We start from the raw sequence: 25,097 nt of genomic DNA, 5'->3' as shown, positions 1-25,097 counted from the left end.
TATATTATTACATTTTATATATATATAATACATATATATAGAATATATATATTTTTAATAAATATATAATATATATAACGAGACGAAGGCAAACTCCGCCCCATGACGCCATCCCCTGGGCAGCCCTTCCGTCCGCCGCTACCGTTAGGCGCCGCCCCTTTCAACGGCCGCCCCTTTCAACGGCCGCCACCGCCCCGCCCCTCCCCGCTCACCTGCGTGCCCCTTCCGGACGCGCCCCCCTCTTCCCCTCCCCGGGCGGGCGCGGCCGCGTCCCCGCCCCCCCGCAGGCGGTGCCGTTTCGCGAGCGGCTCGCGGTGTTTTGTCCCGCGCGGCGCTCCCTCCTTTGGGCGCCGCGCCGTTGCCATGGCGCTCTGCGTTGCGGCCGTTGGGGCGGCGCGGCCTGGCCGGGCCTGAGCGCCGCGGAGCCCGCGCGGCCGCTGGACCCCAACGCGCGGCCTCGCTGGACCCTTGCCCGCCTCCTCCTTGACCGCCTCCCGCCGCCGCCGCTTCACCCGACCGCGAGGTTCCGGCAGCGGCAGGCGGCGGCGGGAGTGGGCGGCGGGGAAGATGGCGGTGAACGGGGGCGGCGGCGGCTTCGCTGGCGCCGGGAGCGGGGAGATCATCCAGCTCAACGTGGGCGGCACCAGGTGAGCGAGGCGCCCGGGGAACCCTCGGGGGCGCCGGGCCGGCCCGGGCTGCTCCTCCCGGACGCCGCCTGCCTGGTCCGACCAGGCTCGGCCCGGCCCGGCCCGCCGGGGCTGCGGGCGGCCATGCCCGATGCTGCCGCCGCCGCGTGGCGTGGGAAAAGCTTCGCCTAGGAGGTTGTGGGGGATAGAGACGAGATTTTTTTGACAGCTTGAGAGAAAGGGCTGTGTCCCTCTCCCCACGGCTTTAGTCATGATCGCTGCGATAAATATTGTGTTCCTGTCAAAGTGCATGGGAATGAAATCTTTCGTGTAGCGATAGTTAGGAAAGATGGAGAATAATAACATTCCTCCCCCAAAATGCAACCATGTCCATAGTAAGACTTCTCTTGTGTATTTTAGTGATGTTCTTGTGTTACACAGGAGATGGACTTTTTGTTTTATGACCAGCCTGTGAGCTGCAGCCTTTCTTAAGGGAGGGTGCTGATCTGTGGAAGTTGATCAGGAGCGACTTTGTTCTGATGAGACTTTGGAAAACTGGTCAGCCAGAGAAGCTGCTTGTAGCTTGGATAGACAAAGTGGCCTGTAATAATGTTTCAGGATAAATCTGACATTGACTCAGACCTGATTTCATTTAATGTTGAATACGGCATTTTAGTCCACTCAGTCTCTGAATTTATAGGGCAGATTTTTTTCCCCCCACCTATTTTTGTTGTTTTTGTTAGTTTTGGTCCTTTGCAGTCTAAACATCCTTTGTAGAGCCCCTTTTCTTGGACAGGTGCATCAGACCTAGGCTTTTCAGCTTCCAAAGTAAAGTGATTCCAAGCTAGCAGCTGAGATAGCAGGGTGATTCGCCAGCAAATGGAGCAGCATGGAGTATTGTACGCACTTCCATTTTTCTCTTTTTTCCCCAGTTCCTCCTACTTGTATTAGAAATGTGAAACTCTTGTTTTGTTTGGAGATGTGAGTGAGAATTGGGGAAAACGGTCCTTGTATCAGTCTACGATGCCATTTGTATTTGTGAGGAACCGGCACAGGGGACCCTGACTGGACTTTCTGTGGTTCTGAAGTGAGGTTCCTGCTGCTGCAGGTGAGGGCCGTGGCACCACTGCTCTGTGCGCTTGCTCCAGAAGGAACCTTTGCAAAGAGTTTTTAGTCTCAACTTTCTTACCCCCCCTTAGCTGGGAGCACAAACCTCTTGTGAGTTGGAGTTGACTGAAATTGCTTTATCAGGCCTGACAGGGAATTTTCTTGACCTTTAATCTCCCTCTAGTTAACTCTCTACTAGGGCAGTAGAAAATGCAAATGGTTGTTTTATAGCTAGTGCATTAGTGCATCCCTCGCTACTCATCTGTGTTTTCTCTGAAGTAACTATGTATGCTGCCACATGCTTCCAGTTATTTGAGGCTGTTGTACTCAGTTTGCCTAATTTCCCTAGCTATAAAGTGTGGCACGTATGTTTGCATGAGTAATGTTGGTATCCATGGACTCCTGCTGAGGCCTAGGAAACAAAACTTATTGTTTATGCAGATGAAAGTATATATTAGTATGAAGTATGGTATCATCGTGTAGGGATTGTCTTCTGTCTGGGATTTAGTACTGTGTAAAACCATTGACTTTTTAAGCAATAGAATTGCAAGGAAAAGGCATGTTAAACCTTTCTCCTCTGTCTTCCTATATGTCTTGTTCTTCTGCAACATCTTGTAGTCCTTAATGTTTTGTTTTTTATGCTACTAGGAAATGCTAGGGTGGAACCCAGCTCATCAGAAAAAATGGCAAAACTTCAAAAACTTTGGAATAGTTGACTGTTCCTCGTGTGTTTAAATGCAAACATGGCTCTCTGTTAGAAATTCGGTACACCGAGAAGTTAGGGACATCAAGGCCTTGCACATCAAACATTTGTTCTAAGATGTAGCATGCATTTACGGACATATCAGACTTATTTGTTGTTTCAGAATAAATTTAATATTTGTGGTTCAGCTGTTGTACAGGCCAAAATATTAACCTCCATGGGAAGCGATACGTGTGCTTTTTTATGTAAAAATGCAAAAATAACTGTAAGGATTAAAATATTTGAAAAGAATTAATAAAAATCTTCAGCTCATGAGGAATCTTTAAAGGAGTCGCTGGCAGTCCTCGTAATTACAGGCAATGTCTGGATTAATCTTTAATAAGTTTATGTTAGCTATGTTAGTTAACTTTTATTTCTTGCTTTCTATTATATAAATTAACATGTTAAAAGTAAATCATCTTACTGTTAACATAGAGAAAGAAAATGAACTGTATTACTGGTGTGAAAGCTACATCCTAGCAAAATCACAAGTTGGGAATTAGGCTTAGAAAAGAATTTCCATTTAAATGACAAACTGTTTTAATTTTTTTTTTTTTTTGGTAGAAAAGACTCTGTGCACATTTGTGCTCCAAGTGTAGCAACTGTAGATTTTCTGTTAAGAACAGATTTGGCTTTGTTGGGCTTGCATGAGCTGCTGCACAATCAGTCTTTTGTGCAGCATGGTAGTTCCATACAACTTTTCTGTATCTTGTGGTGGTATGAAGTAATACTCTTGATTTATGTGTTTTTGTTTTACCCCAGAATATGAAATAGAGGTACTGAAAACGAGATAAACTATGATTATGTGCTTTCATTATAAAAATAATATTTTAATGAATTCCCGCATATGTGGAAGGTAGAATTTTACCTTGGCATTTCCTTATTGTGACTTCCTCATTAATGAGAAACAAAAGGTTTCTTAGTCATATTAAGCCATATTGCTGAGAGGGTATGTGCAGTCAGACAGCTGGTGCTGAGCATGACTTCATTTTCAAAACTGTGAATATATCAGTCTTCTTTCATGCTAAGTCAATACCAGAATGAGTTCATAGTTACTTATTATGTAGAACACTATCTGGGATTATAAATGATACTGTAATTTGTAACATCTCACACTATCATATTATTCATATAAATATTCTTACTTATCACTCAAAGTAAACATTCTTTTGGGCCCGGAGAGGACTCAAAGAACAAAATTCTAGATAATTGGAATTGTTGTAAAATAATAACTCGGGTCTTACTGTAGTTTTTTTTTTTTTTTTGCAGGGTACTGTGTAGCACTTTTGAGTCTTAGAACAGGATGTAGTTAATGGCAGATGCAGTGCACGACTGATAAACTTGTATCTCAATATCTCTCATTTTTCAAGTGTTAATCTTGACAAAATAGGAGAATCGCAGAAGATAATGCTGGGAGACTGCATTGCAAATGATACTCTTGGGATTCATGGATACTCATGCTTCACAGTTAAAAATAATCTGTGCGTAGGAGCTGCAATCTGTTAGGCATTGTATAGGTGTTTGAACTACCTGAAACTTTCCAAAACCTGATATCAGGTTTGTAGGGCATATTTTCTTCTCTATTTTGTGTCTGTTTCTTAACTTGTAACTTTGATCCTCTAGGTTCAGCACTTCAAGACAAACACTGATGTGGATTCCAGACTCCTTTTTTTCCAGGTATTTGTAATATCTCTTCACATTAAGCAGAGACAAATAACAATTATTCTCTGTTCTTAATACATTCCTTAAACAATGAGTTCTTTTTTCCAATCTTAGCTAATGGAACCAATTCATTTGAAATAACTGTTATCCAAAAGGCATATTCTGTATTAAGTAATGCTACGGTAACTTCACCTGAAGAGTTGTCATTTTTCAGATGGAGTGCTCCAAGTACATACTAAAGTGAGACATTACTGATGCCCTATTATTGCATTGATACTTTTGAGGCTAACACAGTATTATACAAGTAGCACTGCCTTAGACTTTTTCTGAATTACTGCTGTATCTTGAGCTGACTCAAAGTTTTGAGGATTTTGGCTTGTGGTACAGTAGCCTTTGGATTATTATATTTCTTCTTGGTAACATTTATGTCGCCCTTATTACTACTTTGTAGGTAATAGTACTTACTGTTTGTAGCCTAGTAGCTTCATTTTCTACTCCTACCATCACAGTTAATCCTAAACAAATAACAGAAAAACTGAAGTCTGGCTTCTGGCTTTGCTTCCTTGCATTGAATTTTTGCACTCTAGAGTTTCTAGATTTATTTGCTGGTAAAGCCTGGCAGCCGACATGGAGATGCAGCATCATCTGCAACTGTATTACTGAAATAGACAGATGCTAGGAAGACATCAGCTTCTGTGAGGCATGGGGAAAAAATCATAAGGAAGAAGTCCCTGCTGTTCCCCAGCTCTAAGTGTGCTGTCCAAGCATGACTTTGTTATGAAAGTCATTTAGTACTTACCTTAAGCCATGCTGTTGAAAAGAACAGATTATTGTGATATAGTATCAGATGGAGTCTTGAAATAAAGCTCCTGCCCTTTTCCTTAGTGTGTTTGCTTTTCATTTGTAATACTGGCTTTTGATATTTTGTGTTGCACTGATTTGGAGAAAAAAACACTTAGATATGGTGGGAGGGAAGGTTTGAAATAAACAGTGTGAGAACTTGTCCGTTCCATTCTTGCACAGTAAGTGGTTGCATAAAGTATCCTTTCTACTTCATCAGCTTTTCCTGGCTTATTAGATTTTAACAAGCTGTGCAGCCTTGCCTGGGTACTCAGGAAGACTTTTTTCATCCCATCAGGCCCGACCCTGTGTCCATTTCCTTCAGGAATCCGAATTTAAATGCTTAACTGAGCATGCACAGCCCCCCTGTTCAGGACAGATCTCCCTCACCACCAGCATTTTGCGTCACCTGGGTAATTTTCTTCTCTGCTTAGCTCCACTGTTTTACCAAAGTGAGGCCAAGAGTGCACAAATTAAGCCAACTGACTTATTGAAAGTGTTGCTGTGTTCTGTTGGTATTTGTGTGATTTAATACATCTCTACATGACATCTAACTAAGGTTTCCATTGTTTTAGTTTGCTGAGTGGAAGAATTTCAACACTAAAAGATGAAACTGGTGCTGTGAGTAATAAATATACTGAGAAATCATTAAATTAATGTTCGTTTCCAGTTAGGCTCTCCTAAAGAACAGTAATTGTGGGTGCTCATTCCTAATAGCAGAGATCAATCGTCTGAGTCAGCTGTATAGCAGCTAAAAACATTGTAGACAAATGGCCAAAATACATTCCTAGCTTTTAAAATTTTGTTTTGGCTTTTGCTAGTTGTTGTATTATGTAACCACTGGCAGAAAGTGTTGCAGAAGTCTACATTTAAACAGTAGTGCTTTCATTTAAAACTGACAGCATCATCCCTGCTTCAGAGTCCATGAGGTATGGACTCAGTCTCCTGATGAGATATCGGTTGGACTTGACCCAGCCCTTTTTGCTTGTTTTGATGCTAATCGTTTCAATAAGAGAAAAATATGGAACTCTAAAAATTGGTTGAAAACATCACTATGTATTTTCCATTGCTTCTCTTGGAAAGAGCACAGATGCAGTACGAAATAAGCTGTCGTCTTTCTTGCAGTTTGAGAGCCTGGCTGCCATAGTGTTCATGGTATTGTGTGGGAAAATTATTGTTTGGGAGAGTTGAGTTGTTTATGCCTCAATGTATGTACTTAAAAAATCAAAAAGTGGCATTTTCTTTTCAAGTGGATAATTCTGGTTAGGACAGAATAAGGGTTCCTTGTAGTTGTACATGTCATATTGCCGCAGTATGGATTCTACACTTTTGTGAAAGTTGGTGACATCTCTGGATTTAATGGTTCTCATGTTCACTCTAAGATAAATGAAACTGAGATAATGTGCATATTTTTGTGCTTATTCAGCACTGTTCAGAGGCAGCAAAATGCTCATCTTGAAAAGCAAAAAGGCAGATTCTTGTAATGCAGAGAGAGACATAGTTTTCATTTGATAGTTATTGTATATGTAGTTGAGCAGTTTTCATGTGTAAGTGTAGCTGTTCGGATTTTGTTGGCAAATATGTGTGTGCATGCATATATGACCATTTCACCCTAGGTATAGTAGTCCTAAAAGAGGACAACATTGCCCTTTTGATGATAATAAGGCACACAAATACTTTCTTAAAAGCATATCGGTAGTTGGAATGGTAATTGTCTTGATCAAAAACTTAAGCCTAGATGTCTCTTGAGGTCTGCTATTAAACTTACTACATTCTGAGCACATAACAGAAAGATAAGTGGCAGTACCCATTGACCTTCATGGAGTCTTTAGTACTTAAAAAATGCAGTTTTAAAAGCAAGTGTTATCTATTTTCAGCAGTAGCTGTACATAAGAATGCTGTAATACTGGATGGTAGCGGAGTAAGAACAAAGGGGTTATCGCAGTACTTTTTTTTGTCTGATGACTGCCCCAGCTTCTCATCATCATTCCCAGGCTTATTACAGAACTGTATTTTAGTCGTTAGTTACTCTTTAAAAATGATAAAAATACAGTATATCTTCTTCTTTACAGATATTTATTGATAGAGATCCAGCAGCATTTGCACCCATTTTAAATTTCCTTCGCACAAAAGAGCTAGACTTACGGTAAGAGGCTCTGATTACTTAAAATGAAGATTAATTTGGCCAGATGCCTTAGCAAACTTTTTTTCAAATGGAAATTGTTCTGTTCTACTCAGTTACTTGGATGCCTAATACAGAACTGACTTGCCTGGTAGATCTAAGTCCATTTCTAAAAGATGGTTGTGGCATGGTAGAGGCAGAAACACTAGCACTAAATTCTAATTGTTAGTGGATTCTTGTAATCTAAAATTTTTTGAAAAATACGTTTTTAATTGATTTTTTGTATCCTTATTTTAATAAAATTCAACAAATATTAAAATCACTTTAAATCTCGTAAGCGTAAACACCTTGAATCTCATGAGCATCAACCAATTCAGGATGTCTGGCAGTGATTCTAAACTTCTAACTTAAAATTCATGTAGTCTATGTTATATATAAGCATTCATATGCAAGGTATTATCTATATCCTTTTCTTTTTTTCTTCTCTAGGGGTGTGAGTATTAATGTTCTCAGGCATGAAGCGGAATTCTATGGAATCACCCCTTTGGGTAGGTAATTTATTTTTATATGAGGTCATCTATTTGATGCAACAGAGATGACTCAGAAGTTCTGGGCAGCTGTGATCCTGAAGACTTTAAAACTTACTGGTACATTAGGTTATTTGAAATAACACCACATCTCCTGGGAAAGTAAAGCTACAGTCATATTTGCTTTTCTGCCTTAGTAAGAAGGTTGCTTTTATGCGAAGAACTGGAACGCTCATCTTGTGGCAGTGTCCTCTTTCATGGCTACCTGCCTCCTCCAGGTATTTTTGCATTGTGTACTTGTATTCTGATACTGCTTCTAATCAATTACTTCTTTATTGTGTGGGGTTGATTGGTCAGAGTATTCCAGCTGTAAAACTGTCCAGAGAAGGCTTTCCTACTCCAAGTTTAAACTTTCCTGCAAAATGTTTGAATGGATATGGTTCTGATTCAAGAACAAGACTTACGTCTGTATGCTCTATGAAATGGGGTATTTAGAGTACTAGATGGAAGTAGTATGTTCATACCAAGCAAACTGTTGCTGATATTACATCAGACTACAGATTCTTGAGTATATTTTAGTTGAATGTCATCAACATTAAATGCTTTTTTTCTTTTCTAAAGACACAATTACTTGAGATGCCCTATGTCATGTCAGTAGATGACAAATGAGTGTTCCCTAACAATACGTGTATGTTACTCCTGTTTAGAGATGAACACAGCTTCTATCTTAAGCTGAAGACTGTCAGTTGTTGACAAGTTTCTTTGGGATAGTTCTTCCAGCTAGTTGTGTATGTCAAAGTAGGGAGCCAGAGCATTTTCTGTTTCAGTGGTTAGGGATGATATAGTTTCTGTAGCAGCTGAATTAGACTTTGCATTAAAATGCACAAATAATGTTAATCCCAAATTTGAAAATGAACAAGCATCTGCAGTATTATTAATGGTCATGGAGTGGGACAAAACAGGTTTTCTTTTTTCTTTTATAGGCATCCCAAATCGCAAAATAAGTAATACTGCTGGGCAACCAGCAGATGTTAGGACTGGTCAAAACTGCTCTGAGAATGAGATTCGTGGAGGTGGTGTCCAACCTACCCTTACTGGTCCTGGGGAAGGTCCAGTCAGATTAGGTGAGGAATGTTGGGTTTAAAATCCAAACAAATTGCAAAACTCATTGCTGCTGGAAAAAAACATTGAGTGGCGATTTTTGGTTGCAGTCAGCTCTGTGTTTGATTGATGTTTAATTGTTGAACTTAAATTAAATGCTCTTCCATATGCAGTATTTACGACTTGCTGCTGCACAATCAGGACATTAGGTTGAAGGAAAGGCAGATGAAAGTTCTCCTTGTAGCTTGAGTATAGCCGTTAGGCAAATGTATGACGCCGTACTGGAAGCTAAGAGGATAAAACAACCCTACCAGTATCCTTTGGTTCTTAGTTCATTACTACTTAGTTCATCCTTCCCGCTATTGTCCTTGTCCTTGCTAATGGTATATGCCTTGCCCTGCAGAAGTCAAGAATCTTCAGGGCAAAGCTAGTCCTCAGTTACTCTCCACATAAAATACATTAAAAACTATAAACAAGATGCTAGGCCTAAATTTGGTCACTTTCTATCTTTTTACTTTGCAAGCAAAACTATGCTGTAGGAAGTGTTATATTTATGTCTGTACTCTTGTAAGTTGTAGTTGTTTTCGGGAAATCTTTAGTATGTTAAAAGATGCAAGTAATGCAAAAATAAGTCTTAGATATGAATTGCTGCCTCTTCTTCCAAGTTGCTACAGATTTGGAAGAGGGCAATTCTGGAGAAAGCAAGATGGGAGGTGCACTCTTAAACACTCAGTTCTTCTCAGTATATTTCAGCTGAGAGCTGACTTGGGAACCGTGAACACTGACTTCCAACACCATCCAGCAGTTCTGCCAAAGCTGATTCAGCTATAGATGAGCAATGGGCATCCTCCTACTAGATGTTAAGCGGAGAAATGAGAGGTGTTCTGAAGTACTGTAAATATTAATTAGACAATACCAGCATGTGCTTACCTCTTCCTGTTTAGGAACACTTTGAATTTTAGTGACTAAGTTAAATGTCCTTTTTCTATGTCAGGATCCATAATAGTTGTAGGGATTATGAGTAGTATTGCCAATTAGACAAAGAAAAGGTTTTCAGGAATTTTTCAGCAGATTCAAAGGTTTTGGTGAATATCTCAGTGTAAGAGCTGTGTCATGTCCTGGGTGTCTGTCTTCATCTTCTTTCTATCGCCTATCACTTGACTGACTTTAATTTTCCTGCTATTTTCAGGATTCCCTGTGGACCCACGGAAAGTTCTGATTGTAGCTGGCCACCACAATTGGATAGTAGCTGCATATGCCCATTTTGCTGTTTGCTACAGGTATGAACATGGTGGCTTGGCTTGCTGCAGAAATCTAACAAAACTAGGATAGACTTCTTGAGGACTTGCTTGATCATAGCAAATTTGTTTACTCTGACTTGACTGTGGAACACACACATTTAATATGCTATAAATGTGAATTGTCCTTGCACATGTAGGCAAACTGTTTGATAGAAACTTAAATTTTACTACCTTGATGGCAATTCTTGCTGCTGTAAAATAGATTCTGGAAATGGTGGACTTCCTTGAACTGTTGCTAGTTCTCCTTTACCACCCCAAATATTTGCGGAACAGTTTAGGTTTCAACTCTGGATTTAGGCTTCTGTAGGGGAAAGAAGAGTTGTTACTTGTTTTAACTGGCAAATGCTATTTTAAAGCAAATTTAGGGTTATTTCTGAAGGATTCCTTTAAAAAAGTTCTTCCTGCTCTATGGATTTGAAACAGTCTGTGAAGTCTGGAATTTATGAATATGAAGATTTCAAATGGCTCTGTGGTTTCTGCTACATGCATGACAAACCTCCTTCTAAACTTGGGGGTGTTTGGCTTAGCAGAGCTGTTTTAGCATTTATTGCCTTTTGATGGTTGCTAAGTGGAGAGTTTCTTTAAATAAATTGTTGACAAATTGGGTAGTTTTTAAGTTCATGTGAAGAAAAGTGCAGCCATCATATTTCAGAAACTGTTTTCTTTAGTTCACATTTGGTAGTTCCGATTTTTCACGGTGACGCTCTTTCAGTGAAAGGTAATGCTTTAAGAAGAGCTGCTACCTAAAATAGACTAGCCTCGCTGTTGTAGCGTGATCAGAAACAGCAGGGATGAAAGAAAGGGATAAGGTGAAAAGCTTCTTTTTGGTTGCTGTCAAGCTGAAGCTGTATTTAGCCTTTTGCATCGTACTGAATACTAACTTATTAGCTTAAATTTAAATCACATGCAACTTTTCTTTTGTATTCACCTCTGCAGTTCATTTTTTTTTCCTCTGATGTGTGCTAAACGTGGTTTCTCTTGCTCTGCTTAATGTTCTTGTTCTCAGTTACGCTTGATAGAGTCTGACCTGGGAGGAATAGGGACTTGCTATTGCCTTTGTGCTACTTGTCTCTCCTCAAGATTTTCTCTCTGTTTGCTTTGGCTGCCAGCTCCCTGAAATGCAAAGGTCCATCTCTTCCCTGCTTGATGGTCTCTACGTAGTGAGACTTACCGCTGTTGAACTTGAGTCATTAGCAGTGCTCTTGATGAAGGCAGGTCAGACTTGAAAGGTTGACGTGAGAAGGCACAGGTCAATAGGCCAACTGAAATGTCACTTTTCTTCATAGTGACCCAAGGTAGCAGCCTTGTCTTGACTGAGTAGCTTTTATTCTGGATCTTGTGGAAACTACAGGAATATCATGGCGGTATTTTTCCTCCTCCTTGCTGTTCTTAAATAGCACTTAGTGACAAACAGTTTTTCTTCTGTCCTGTGTCTTAGTATGTGTTCATTTCTTACATATTGACAAGTAAAAATGCCAAAACTTTTTTTTTGGCAATGTTTGAGAAGAGAGCAGATACTTAAATCTACATCCCTCCAGCCACAACTTTAAATGTAGTTTGCTTTGATCTGTATGCTGCAGTCAAATGATGTGATTTTAAGATTCTCATGAAAATAATATGAAAGCAACAGCTGAATTTTAACTGGAATCACTTTTAAAGGAGTAGACAGTGAATGCTTGAGAAACGAATGGGATCTTTTAGGTTGCTAATAAATAGTATTTAAATATTTGTTATTCTTATTAGCAAGCTATGACAAAGTAGAATGGATCTTAAAAATAGTATTTTTTCCACTAGAAAAAATAGTTGAAATTTTAAAAATGTAATAGGTTTATCTGCATACCTTGGTTGCATTCAAAGGTTTATGGCTATTGCAGTCCTGCTCTTAAGTCACTTCTGCATGCTGCTCGGCAGGGACACAGCAGTCTCTGGTGCTTTCAGCAATGATGCAATGCTGAAGTGGAAAAAAAAAAGGCCAGAGTTTGCCCTATTTTATATGTTTAGAAGTTTATATGTCTAGAAGTTCAAACCTGTTATTTTGTAGCTTAGCTTTTGTAGCTACAACTGGAACGTGCCCCTTGGGTCAGGCTGGGACTTAGCAGCGTGTTTCTGCATCTCTAATGTCTGCTCCCTGTTGCCTCTCCTTCTTACCTTTCAGGATCAAAGAGTCGTCCGGGTGGCAGCAGGTGTTCACGAGCCCCTATCTGGACTGGACCATTGAGCGGGTGGCTCTCAATGCGAAGGTGGTTGGAGGGCCTCATGGAGACAAGGATAAAATGGTGGCAGTGGCCTCTGAGAGCAGCATAATCTTGTGGAGCATTCAAGATGGTGGTAGTGGCAGTGAGATTGGTAAGTATAATTGCTTGGTTTTATTTGGGTTATTTTATCTACAATGAAGAAATCCGTGAACTTGTTTTGACCAGCTGGTAATGTTCAGTAAGCACATTCACAAAGTGACACAACAAGATGCAATACAGCCACATGTGAGAGCATATTACCTTTTCTTGTCTCGTATTAGAGGAATCCTTTCTTTCTCAAAATCAAAGAGACGCATAAGAAATTGGTCCCTTTGCTGGACAGAGACTAGCTAACTTCCTGTTTGGTTCAGTTTGAGTACTTATATGAAGAAGCAAATTAGATTTAAACTTTTCCCTGGATTTACATCCAAACTTAGGCACAAGGGAACTAAACTTCTGACATGTTAAGCTGCAGACATTGAGTAGTTCTCTTTTCCTTGCCTTTGTCTTATTAAAGCCATATTTTACGTGCAGATGGTGAAGAGATTTCAGTTTTCTGTCAAATATAATTCATAAATGCAATTCAGAAGAGGATAACTTTCTCTTCTTCTAACTTGGTTGTCTATGTAGGGGAAAAAGCAAACTGCCTGAATTACAGCTTGTACTTGATGTTGAAGGGCAGCAAATACGAGAGGCTTTAAAACAGCAAGAAGAGATTTTTTTCAGAAGTGGATGTTCCTCAGTACTGATCAGATGGTTTTATCTGACTCAGTGCTGTTCAAATACAGGGCAAGTTTGGGAGGCAGTGAGGGGGCTGATTTCCCTAGCCTGAACCCTAACGTTTGAGCACTGCTGTTATGTAGTAACAGTCTGTTTTTCCTGGCAGCAGCTCCTGCAATCACATGGTAAATAAGCTTAGTACAAAGCGTGATGGCAGCTTTCCTATGCAGACACTTCTCTGCTGACTTGATTGGTATTTAGATATACCTGCATACTTGAAGTAGTAAGAATTAATGTGGTCATTTATCAAAACTTTTTTTTTATTTATTTTAATACATTTGCCTTGAAAAGTGTATTTTAAAAAGTCTCATGCAGTTTCTAGTTTTATTACTGACTTTTGCTTCTCTTTGTATTGGAATGAATGGAAGCGCTACGTTGGTTATGGAGAAGGGGAAAGGCAGTTGTTTTGCAAGAGATCATGCAGCCAAGTAGCGTCCTTTTATTTATGATTCATGGGGTTTTTGTATGTAGTCATAATCAGCAAAACAGCAAGGAATGCTTCATGCTATTTAAAAATTATGAAATGTGTGACTAAGTTGAATGTGAAATCGCTGTTAGTACGGAGAAAATATTCTCCCCGAGGAGCCTTTTCTCATATGCTGCCCTCGACCAAATCTTACACTAATAGGCAGGGAAGAGTTTGCGTGACAGCTGTGCTCCTTAGTAGGTGCTGCTTTAATCACCATGCTCTTCTGCTCCTCTTGTAGGAGCAATGTTTTCTGGCTGAATTTTGCTGCTTGGGTTGTCCCACGGTTTGCAGTGAGCTACATACAACAAAATTCCAGATTTTTGGAAATGAAGTATGAGGACATGCACGTGTTGTTGTGCTGGGTTAAACAGGCCATGCCACTTGGTTTAACTGGTTAAAATATAGATGTTTTAATAGCAGTAGCTTAAATACAGCTGCCTGTTTTCTGGTTGTGGCACATGCTCACAGTCCTGCTTTGGGTGGGAGAACGGGCACGTTGCTACCACCTTGTGAAAGAAACTCCTTGTTGCAAGCAGCCCCGGGGCCGGGCAGCAGCCGCTCAGGGGACTGTGGGCGCTGCCGTCTTCGCCACGGAGTCTCCGGGCGGCTCGTTTCCCTTCAGGGTGACTTGCATAAGGCACTGCTGCCGGATTGCTGCAGTAAGCAGGATTGGACTGAGAGGGGCCCTTAGGATAGGAGTGTCTGTCATTACATATAGCATCGCCTGCCCTGTGCGTGGGTCTCTCAGTTATTGAGCCTAAGCGGGAGTGACACTATGGATTTCTGCAGGCCGTTCAAGCTGTCTTCCTAGATTTCCTGGAACCTCATCCTTCTCTGGAGTAATCAATTCTAGTTGTTCCTCTGTTACTTTTCTTAATTATTATTATTATTATTATTATTATTATTGCCTTTTTTATGTGCCCTGTACTATTGAATCTTATCTGCATCAGATGGTTATTTTTTGCCCTGAAAGACAGCCTAGCATCTTAATTAAAACGTAAGTTACACACCGAGCTTCCTGAGGTTAATTCTTGCTGCGTAAAAGAGGGCTGGCTCTTGCATGGGAATGACATTTTGTTTATTTGAATTTGTCCAAAATAATGTTGGGAAGTTTTCAAGCTGTTGGATGCTCTTATTTATAGACTGGGGCTGCTGCAGTCAGTGAGGAGTGATATAAATATGTAAAGCGAATAGTGTTGATAACAAATTGTGAGTAAAACTTGATAATGTAAAGTGTAGTGACTTTTACAGCTAAAGAGGATGGGCATGTACTTAGCAGCTCTGGAAGCTTAGTTGGGAGTTACAGGCTGGGTTACTTAAAGAGACTATTTAAAAGGCTGTTTAGCTGTTAGACATGGAAATGAACTCAGACTTCCTTGGTTTGGTGCAACTTTTAAGTGATGTGGTACAAAACAAAGGACACCATTGGAGTTTGCAGCTCAGTAAAAATAATACTGGGCCTGTAAGGGATCTGGGAAGCTCCAGAGAGGTCAGGTTCCTTGGGAAGGTAGTATATGGCCCAAGGCACTGCTAACCCTCATGGTGAAGTAGTTACAAATGTAAAGAATTTATTTGGGTAAGATTAGAATGAAAAAAAAAAATTGTAAAGTAGTGATTACCTTTCCCCAGAATAGAGATGATACGTTGTAGCCTTATTTCATTTCTAAAATATGTTTTAAGACTATATGTATTTGATTGTGCTTTAAAAAAATGAATAGGAACTTATAGTACTTTAAAAGGTATTTGCAAATTTGAAATTTTGAAAAGGTATTTGAAAATCAGTGTGGCACAAACCTGTCTGTCTAGCAAAGCCATGGAATTACTGCTGCTTAAATGACGCTTCGTAGTCATAGATAAATAAAAGCAAAGTAACCTATTTGCTGTAATAGGGGATTTAAGATGTATAAAGCTATTTGAGACTTTGGATTACAAGTGGCTATAGAAAAAATAAAGGCGGCATAGTTTGCATAAGCTCTTCTTTCCCTTGTCTCTCCCTTCTCTTCCCCAGTGGATGGATTGCACCAGCAGAGATGACATCACATGGTGGTTTAATTTAATGGAACACAGTTTTCTTGCAGGGTCTGTCACCTAGTGCACTGTTCCTTACCTGCTGCAATAATAAATGTGACAAATAGTGGAGATTCCATTGTTACTGTTTCTTTTTCTCTTTATTTTAGAAGAGCTTCACAGACTCTTCATTTTTTGTAGGAGTGTTCAGTCTCGGAGTCCCTGTAGATGCCCTCTTCTTCATTGGCAACCAGTTGGTGGCAACTAGCCATACAGGGAAGGTGGGAGTGTGGAATGCTGTGACTCAGCACTGGCAGGTGTGTTCAACTCGGACCATTTCTTTCTGCATCAATTCTAATGAGCTGACGTATTGTGCTTTTGAAAAGAGAATGAAAGAATGTTTGAAGTCCTCAGCCCTCACCTGGGTTTTGGTGCCTGCCACTTGTGGGTAGAGTGTTACTGAATTGTTGGGTGGTACTAGCAGCCATGCTTTTAAATAAAAGGACATGCACTTGGGAGTAATAAATGTCATCTATGAGTATCTCTAAACTTCCATGTGCAGTACTAAATTTGCAAGTGGTGCTGTAAATGGGGAACTCTCCTTCAGCAGAAATATGCATGGTGCTTGAAAGATGGATGTGCTGCATCTGCATGCATTTGGCTGCTCTGATTTTTATTCCTTCTATCAAAATGAAAATGCGTTTTAAATAGATCCTTGGAGTCTGTATGAATCTGAGAAAGAGTTGAGCATTCATGTGCCTAACAAAGCTTGTAACACAGCCAGATGTACATCTTTATGTATGTATGTCTCTGTCGCATAAAGGCTGGATGCAGAAAAATCCAAAAATTGCCTTGCAGATCCCAAGAGGCAGAACCCACTTGGGGTTCCCTTTTGTGTCTTCAGCAGTGTTTCCTGACTAAGTTTTGATTCAGCCCTTAAGTGACAGCACTGTTAACAAATAAGACGGGTAATAAGCATGGGGTAGTGCTGCTTCTGACACTGACCCAGGCATAGTACATTGATCTTGAATTAAAGCACTTTTTTCAAGACCTATTGAAACCTTGCAATGTATTCTGTTAATGAAAATATAATGCGATGTGACAAGTTGGAATTTGATGCTATTTGCTAAAGGAGCAAGTTAGAATAAAAACCACTGTCACATTCACCTGCATTCTTTATACAGGTGGAGGCACAGAGAGCTTTCCATTTACCATACTTATTCCACAGTTCAGTTGATCGTTCCTGTGGTGGTGAAAGTATTTCTTACTAAAGCAGAGAAAATAATTAAAGTGGTTGTCTACCACAAGATGTCACAAAACAAGTTTTTCAGAGGAAGGAAAAGTGTTCATTTTGAAAGAAAACTTTCAGGGTGCTTTCTTTGCAGCAGACCCTTTTGCTTGTATTAGTAAAGAGGACTTATAGGAGAATGGGGATTTTCCTCAGCTTTCTTGAGAACAAATTCTTCCTGTAGAATCCTGTAAATACTTAAGTGACTGATTTGTACCTTTGATCCTCAAATGACTCATGAGAATGCATGGTACTTGAATAGGTCCTTCAGTGAGTTGCTTATTGCTTTGGGCTCTGCATGTATACAAACCTGTTGCAGTGTGAGAGGTTTTGGAGAGCAGGGTATGCCAGTGCCTGTGCCCCATTCAGACCAAGATCTTGGTTTTATTTCGAGTTTTCTTTCCTGATGCCTTTCTGTCTTTTTCTTTGGAATTGCTTTTTCTAACCTCTACTTTAAGAAGGTTTATTTTGTGCCAGTTAGTTGTCCTTCCTTAAGCTATGAATTTTGCACTTCATATAATTCATCCTGAGGATATGGCTCTGACCTCTGTCTCTAATCGGTTTTGGCATCTCTTTCCTGAGTCTTGTAGATTTGGGCAGACTGGCTGAGGTAGTTTTCCCTACTGCTTAACTCCTCTGGCTATGTTTTGGGGGCATGCAACAAGGAGACAAGTTTGTGGGTGCTAGATACATCCTCAATGAACTATCTAGTACAGGAGTGCTTAAAAGAGGCAGAATACTTAGTGATGTAGAACATGGAGGAACAGAATATAGATGCAATAGAACAGGGCAGAAAAAAATATTTGACAAATGAGGATTCTCACTGGCTGTGTCCTGCTATTCATTGATGTTAAATGCTGCTCTGCTTCTTAGCAGAGGAAAAAAATAGCCCACGTCTCAGCAACAGCAATTTCCAGTTCCCCTCTGGTGTCCTTAACTCTGCTGCAGAAGAAATGTGCTTGTTCTGTCCAGTGTCTCCCACGTGGCTGCTCAATCTCTGCACTTGGAGCATTGTAGAGCCTCCTGCAGGACACAGGCTGGTGTTCTTGCTGAAAGTCATTTGGATCCTCTTGCTTAATCCTCTGCTTGCAGTTATCATGCTATCTGCAGGGGGATCTGTAAAAAGTGGTGCATCTTTGTATATGTGGATGGGTTGTTGCTGCCTCAGTTAGTTTTATAAACATTTTGCCGATGGGAGAACTTCCTTGTACAGCTTTTGTGCCACAGGTACACTGCATCCTCAGCCAGACGTATGTAGGTGCTGAGATTTTAGTTTCTTGTCCTTTTGCTCTTGTCCTTCTTCTTTAAAGTAGTCTGGAAAGAATGTTTTCATAGTTGAGTCAGGTTGCTCGATGTCTAATTTAATTAGATATAGAGTTGATTTGATTGATTATGGGAAGAACTAGAAGAAATTTATATATTAAACAGAGAGATTGAAATATATGGAGTACAGGAAAAAAAAAAAGTGCGAGTTTGTGCCTGTTTTGAGTATTGTGGATAAAATGCCTTTTGATGGCTTCTTCCTCTGGGATGAAGCAAGAAAGTTCCTTGGGGTTGGGGCTCATAGGTGCAATAAATGAGTTCTTGTTTTGAGATCTTTCTCTGTCCTCTCCTGCCCCCGGCGGAAATATGGAAATATCCACTTCTTTGGAACCTGGAGAGCAAAGAGAGGTCTGACCTCAAATCACAGACCAAAGAACTATAACAAGGTTGCCTGCCAATTTAATGTGAACAGGCAGTTGTGGAAAGAGGAAATCCTAATGGAGATTTTTTTTTTTTTCTTCATTTTGAATCTACTAGAGGTTTAGGTCACCTTGGGGACTAGGAGGGGGCCAGAAAGAACAACTGCAGGTTAAGGACAGGTTAGGGAGGCAATATCTAGTTTCCCTGCACAGCAACCTCTAATGAGATGCCATAGTAGGTATAGGGCAGAAAGTGCCAAGTACATTCATTTTGGGAGTGAAAGAGCCTTCCTCTCTTGAATTTTCCTTGAAACCTCCTCATGGAGACTGCTCCTCTAGAGCAGTTGTCAGTTGTGCTGGCTTGAATGCACAATTCTGAACTCCTTGACTGAAGAGTTGGTTTGTTAGAGGAACACAGATCGGTGTCTACCAGCAGCACTTTGAGTGCCATTGCCTGTGCAGCTGTGACTCCACAATAGCTTCAGCCCAGCACCAAATGCACCTGGTCTTCAACAGAATGTACCAAAAAATGTCTGGAAAAACACTAAAAAATGTGCAAAATTCTTTGACTACTGTTTTTTTCTCTCTCTTCTGTTTGCATTAGGTTCAGGATGTTGTCCCTATCACAAGCTACGATACTGCCGGCTCTTTTCTGCTGCTGGGCTGTAACAATGGCTCTATCTATTATATAGGTAAGAGATGGGGGCAAGGCATCAAGGGGAGAAGGGAATTGGTTCTGGGAAGCTTTGTTCCTGAACAGACTCTTAGCTTGTTCTGAGTCGCATCAGAGCATCGTTGTCTCTTCAGAGAAATAAACAATAGTCTGTTCCCCACAGACATGCAGAAGTTCCCGTTACGAATGAAAGACAATGATCTTCTAGTGACAGAATTGTACCACGATCCCTCCAATGATGCTATTACAGCACTCAGTGTCTACCTCACACCGAAAACAAGTCAGTATTGTATTTTATTGATGTTTCTGGAAGCTCAGTGGGGATCTGTACAGATTCTTTTTCTTCTTTTTCTGAATGGCCTCTTTCTTTTGAAGCATAGCAGGGTCAAAGCAGCCACAACAGCACTGCACATAAGCACTGCAGTTTTCTGTATTTAATTGTCCTTAAATGAATGATCAACATGGGTAGTAGCTGAATCTCCTTTGCATCTGTGCATTTGTACATATGTATAAAGAGGTGCATATGCTTTAAAATTATGTAGATATATGCTTGTATCCCATGCATTAGGCATTAATATGTAATGTAGTAACATAGTATACTGTACATCATTACTTGTACATAATGTACATTTGCTGTTTATAGCACTTTTACACAAGATATACACTTAGATTATGACTTGTATTCACTGAAATGCTGTGCCAGGTTTTTGGGAGAATGAGAGAGAGCCTTTCTCTGACATATAACTTTCTCATAATCAGTACAGTAAAAACTTTAGATATGCAGCAACAGCGACTGAACAATGGTCAGCTGTTGTGTCGATGCACTTTTTGTAAGCATGGCACTGCTATCTTTTAAACTGGGGGGAAAAAAATGCCGCCCCTAAACGCAGCTTGGAGGAACTGTTTATTTCCCCATATCTTTATTGATAATAAGGTGACCTTTCTAACTGTAGTAATGCCTGTTCTTGCCCTGCCTTTGCATTTGCCTCCCAGTAAAGCAGAAGTAAACAGTATGTGGCACATATTGACCATGTCACTGCAGAGACCGCCAAAATACTCTCTTGGAATTTAGAACAACATCTTTAAATGACTTTCTTGGTTCCTTCCTTTAACCTGCAGGAGGGAGGAGAGGATGGAGGGGAAGACGATAGAGTTGAAAAGCATAGTATGTAATAGAAAAACTTTTTTTTCCAGTGGTACAACTTGTTGTCTGTTCATGAAGGGGGGAAAAAAGTGAATAATGTTTAAAATAAGTACCTCTCTTATTGTAGAAGCTTGAAAGTACTCTTCTCTATTGCCTCATTCCCTGCCTTCAGTGAGACAAACTCACACCTGAGAAGAACAACTGTGTTCTCGCCCACTGTAGGTGTAAGTGGCAATTGGATTGAGATTGCCTACGGCACCAGCTCTGGAGCAGTGAGGGTGATCGTACAGCACCCTGAAACAGTGGGGTCTGGACCTCAGCTCTTTCAGACTTTCACAGTTCATCGCAGTCCTGTTACGAAGATCATGCTGTCAGAGAAACATCTGGTGTCAGGTAATGGGTATTTTCTGTTTGTGTTGGTCATTCTTCCCTCCTTCTGCCTCTTAAAGCACCACATATTTCGCCTTGTAACTTGCTTTGTTCCCGTGTACGATAGAACTGGGTTAGCCGGGGTTGTTGGTGAGATTTCTTTAGCTCCTCGTTCTTAGAGTGAAGACTTCTTAAAGCCTTTAGCGTTTAAGACATTGGCTTTATATAAACAGATGCTAGAAGAACTAAATTTTGTGTCTCTTTCCAGTGTTGCCAGTAGCGGAGGAAAAATTTTTTTAAAACAAATGCATCTCTATCAAATCTCATTACTGTGATCGAGGCCTTTGGGACTTTTCTTGTTTGCAGTAAACTATACGTGCTGACTTTCTCAGACCTTAATGACTGCGGAACGTCTCCATCCCACATGCCCTGGTTTGTTTCTTGACTTTCTGAGGGAAGAGTCAAAAATGACTAGTAGTAAAAAAGACATCAACAACAATTCATAGGCTGCTAGGTAATTGCCTAGAGTTGCTAGATGACATGACATGACATTGACTAGATCCTGCTTGGTCACTCATTCTTGAAAAGTTCTTCTACAGAAATTGTAGAGAAGTTTATCTTGAAAGTGTTATCATCCCTTGTAAATGGTATTTACACACCTTTCCCCTCCTTTCCAGTGTGTGCTGATAACAACCATGTGCGGACATGGACTGTAACTCGGTTCCGGGGCATGATCTCCACTCAGCCAGGCTCAACACCTCTTGCATCATTCAAAATCTTGTCCCTGGAGGAAGCAGAGAGTCACGGCAGCTACAGTTCTGGAAATGACATTGGTAGGACATGTGCTCAGCTTTACTGGTTTCATAAAGACTCAACAGTGGCTTTGAAATCCCATATTAGGCAAATCAACTGGAGCTCTTCCTATATAATGCTGGAAGTACATACTCATATACTCACCAAGCAAATATTTATAGCTTGGGCTTTATAAAGTGAATACAGTGAATCTTTGAAGGTGATAAGAGAGAAGAACTTTCTGTCACAAAAGCTGTACGTTTTCTCTGAGCAAACTGCCTTTTCGTTTTAAGGAGAGAATGATAGCAAAGGAGACTGCATTGAAGCAGATGACCATGGCAAGATTTGAGTTTACTGCAATTTTCCAATTAACTGTTCATCTAGGCTTAAATAATGCACAGCTGAAAAATTCTTAAATGAATTTGAAGTTTTGACAAAGTTTGCTGAGACCCTCAAACTGCAGAAGCAAAGGATAAAGGAATGTTGCTATAGCAAGACAGTCAAGGAAGATATGCATTTGATAAATATAGGTGCCTAGGTACCCAGAAGTAGTTTCCATCTGTCTTTGAGTCTTGCAACTGAACTTAGATCGCTGGGATGCTCAGTGAGCACAGGGTGGGGTCAAGGACAGGACAAGAAATGATTTAGCTGTTAGACGACTTCTAGAAGCTGCAAAGTAAGAAAGCACTTATTCTTGCTATAAGAGCCTACTGTAGGACTCTGTTACACAGTAATTCAAGTGAAACTCAAGGATGAGTTCCTTTAAAATAAATCCAGCCAAAAGCCTGCAGTGAGTTCTAACTATTGGGTGGCTTTTTCTAACTATTTTTCTTCTTTGATTCCTTGAAGGTGATGCTTTAAAAGTGCAGTAGTTGCATTAATAAGAATTCGGGTCCTCAGGAGCATATGTGGGAGGGGAAGAGAGCAAGGGAACGGAAACAAACAAGCCAAGTGATCTTTTTATTCTCTCTAGGACCTTTTGGTGAGCGCGATGATCAACAGGTGTTTATTCAAAAAGTTGTTCCCATCACCAATAAGCTGTTTGTAAGGCTGTCTTCAACGGGGAAAAGGTACCTGCATGGTATTACTGAATTTACTGGACAGTCTCTGCTGAGGAGTGCAGTGTTTGACTTGGGGGTTCTCTTCCTGTAGAATCTGTGAGATCCAGGCAGTTGACTGCACTACCATATCATCATTTACTGTGAGGGAATGTGAAGGATCCAGCAGAATGGGCTCCAGGCCACGCCGCTACCTCTTCACTGGCCATGCAAATGGCAGCATCCAGATGTGGGACCTGACTACAGCTATGGACATGGTTAATAAGAGTGAAGACAAGGGTAAGATGTGGTGCGGGTCTTTTTCTGCTCTCACGCAAGCCCAAAGACAGTAACTGGACTAAGAGCTGTGTCTTTCAGATATCGGAGGTCCAACAGAGGAAGAGCTGCTGAAGTTGCTTGACCAGTGTGACTTGAGCACGTCTCGCTGTGCTACACCCAACATCAGCCCTGCCACCTCGGTGGTTCAGCCCAACCGGCTGCGGGAATCCAACTCCAGGTAGGTCACAGCGGGAAGGCATTGGCTGCAAAAACCAAGGAGTTTAAACTGCAGGCACGTGAAGACCAGTTTGGTGACCTGAATAGTGCAGCTAAACCCCTAATTCCATGACCTAAGAAGCCTCTTGAACTACACCTGCATATAATGCTAGATATCTGTTGGTTTATACATATGCATGTTAAAGTATTTTCAGAGGTTGTGATGTAAGCGAGTTGGAAGCTTTTGTGGTGGAGGTTGAGTATATGGTTGCTTTATGGGGATTGGCAAGAGTGGGATGGAGCAGGGCATGGAAAAGAACCTGCTGTTTTTCTCCACTGACCGTCTGCTCTCTTTCTTTGTTTCTTCTCAAGCCTCCAACTACAGCATCATGAAACAATCCATGAAACAGCCACGTATGGCTCTGTGCGACCGTACAGAGAAAGCCCCTTGCTGGCAAGAGCCAGGCGCACAGAGAGCTTCCACAGCTACCGGGACTTCCAGGCCTTTAGCTTGTCCAGCAAGAGCCCAGTGGAAAAGGCAGTGGCTGCAAATGGCAACTCGAGCCAGCCGGAGGCCAGGAAGGCGGCAGCCGAGGGCGGAGCGGCCGACAGGAAGGCAGGGCTGAGTGCAGCGCTCGAGGTGCGAGGCCCGGGCCTGGCAGATGCAGGTGGGTGCTGCAGTTCAGACGTTCACCGGCTGCCAGAGGGGTCTCTGGAGCTCAAAAAACGCGGGCCAGAAGAGGAGAGTGAAACCAAAGCAGAGAGCAAAAAGAAAATGGGGTTTGAGGGAGCTGGGTTCCTGGGAAGGAAGAAGGTGCCTCTTCTGGCCTCGGCCCCACCAATCCTTGCAGAAGGCGGCCCTGAATTACCTGGCGCAGCTTCTCCCTCACCTACCAAGACAGCCGCTTCGCCGCGCCACCGCAGGAATGACTCATCCTGCCAAGACTCTGGCTTGTGAAAATGTGACTGGTTGCAAAGGTGCAGATACCCTCTGGCCAGGAGCAGACATAGCAGTGTGTGGTGAGGGGGTCCTTGGTGAAGGGGGTTTTGTTCTCAAGTGCAGAACGAGGCTTGTGAAGAGGCAGGTTAAGAGAAGACGTGGGGCTGCCGCCAACATGGGGCGAGCCCTCCCGTTCTGCACGGCTTCATGTAACGCTCCCCCATGTAGTACGGTACTCGGTGCAAAATATTGTTGTGCGTTCTTGCGTAAACACGGTCAGGCTTGTGCTCGATGTTGTATTTGTTGTTTTGAGGGACGGGTGAGTAAGAGAGGATACAGGGTGGCTCAGGGGGAGAGGCCTTTCAGACAGCCCTGCATTGCTCTGCAGAGCTGCTGCTGTCTTGGTCTGTTTCACAGGGCAGCCTCCCAAGGCTCGTTTTACGAATGGGATACATATGGCACCCTTGCTCTGGATGCTGCTGATGGAGAGTGGAGATGTTTTGTTTGGATTATGGAGAAAGCTATTTAAAATAGCATATTATATTGCCTCTTATTGCTAATAAATTGCCAGAGAAGTGTTGTTTGTGCTTTCTGAAAATGTCTGGTGCCAGATGATGGGTCATGCTGATTGTCACTGAGAACATGCATAAAGATAAACTTGATGCAATACACAGAACTGTCAGTCTCGTGAGGGTTTCCTTGTCACCTTCTCTGGGGGAAAAAAAGGACAGATGAATAGGGGGGTAGGTCAGCAACTGGGGTATAATAATTCTCAACTACAAGGGCTGTGATGTTGTACAAGATGTTTCCTACCTTAGTTGCACTGCTTGATGTTGGGTGGTGAACAAATCCTGTTGCCTGTAGCTCTTCAATATGCAAGTAAAGGGGAAAGCTGTGACGGGGACTGTTAAACAGGGACCAGGGGAGGAGTACTTCCGACTCAGAGACAGCATGTGTCCAGTTGAGCATTATTTGATGGCTTTTATTATTATATTATTATTTGAGCGGGGGGGGGAACAGGGAGGGGTAGAGAACGAAATTGCAAAGCACAACACACCACAGTAATTCCTTCACTTGTTCTATATTGTACCCACACAGGAACACAATTTTGTTCTGGAGAACAGACATAGCCTTCCACACAGCATAGCTGCTTTTAGCC

At 41.5% G+C, this 25,097-nt stretch overlaps 1 protein-coding gene across 1 annotated transcript; it reads left to right on the top strand.

The window, feature by feature from the left end:
* Positions 1-560: 560 nt before the first annotated feature.
* On the top strand, positions 561-24,604 carry KCTD3 (potassium channel tetramerization domain containing 3). Its single transcript, XM_026048389.1, has 18 exons — positions 561-647; positions 4,099-4,152; positions 5,553-5,598; positions 7,050-7,123; positions 7,589-7,647; positions 7,824-7,904; positions 8,610-8,750; positions 9,917-10,007; positions 12,184-12,374; positions 15,720-15,835; positions 19,093-19,180; positions 19,325-19,441; positions 20,528-20,698; positions 21,352-21,507; positions 22,440-22,536; positions 22,619-22,803; positions 22,882-23,020; positions 23,371-24,604. The coding sequence occupies exons 1-18, from the start codon at positions 568-570 to the stop codon at positions 23,954-23,956; spliced, it is 2,472 nt and encodes an 823-aa protein (XP_025904174.1). The 5' UTR covers positions 561-567; the 3' UTR covers positions 23,957-24,604.
* The last annotated feature ends 493 nt before the right edge of the window (positions 24,605-25,097 follow it).

The sequence above is a fragment of the Nothoprocta perdicaria genome, unplaced genomic scaffold, assembly GCF_003342845.1.
Source record: "Nothoprocta perdicaria isolate Ctin4 unplaced genomic scaffold, notPer1 scaffold_54, whole genome shotgun sequence".
Lineage (NCBI taxonomy): Eukaryota > Metazoa > Chordata > Aves > Tinamiformes > Tinamidae > Nothoprocta > Nothoprocta perdicaria.
The sequence above is the reverse complement of the archived record's forward strand: the minus strand, read 5'-3'. Positions and strand labels throughout refer to the sequence as shown.

Coding starts and splice junctions, on each gene's coding strand:
- KCTD3 (XM_026048389.1), top strand. CDS start 568: ATGGCGGTGAACGGGGGCGGCGGCGGCTTCGCTGGCGCCGGGAGCGGG. Junction 648..4,098: donor CTCAACGTGGGCGGCACCAG/GTGAGCGAGGCG, acceptor TTGATCCTCTAG/GTTCAGCACTTCAAGACAAA. Junction 5,599..7,049: donor TAAAAGATGAAACTGGTGCT/GTGAGTAATAAA, acceptor TCTTCTTTACAG/ATATTTATTGATAGAGATCC.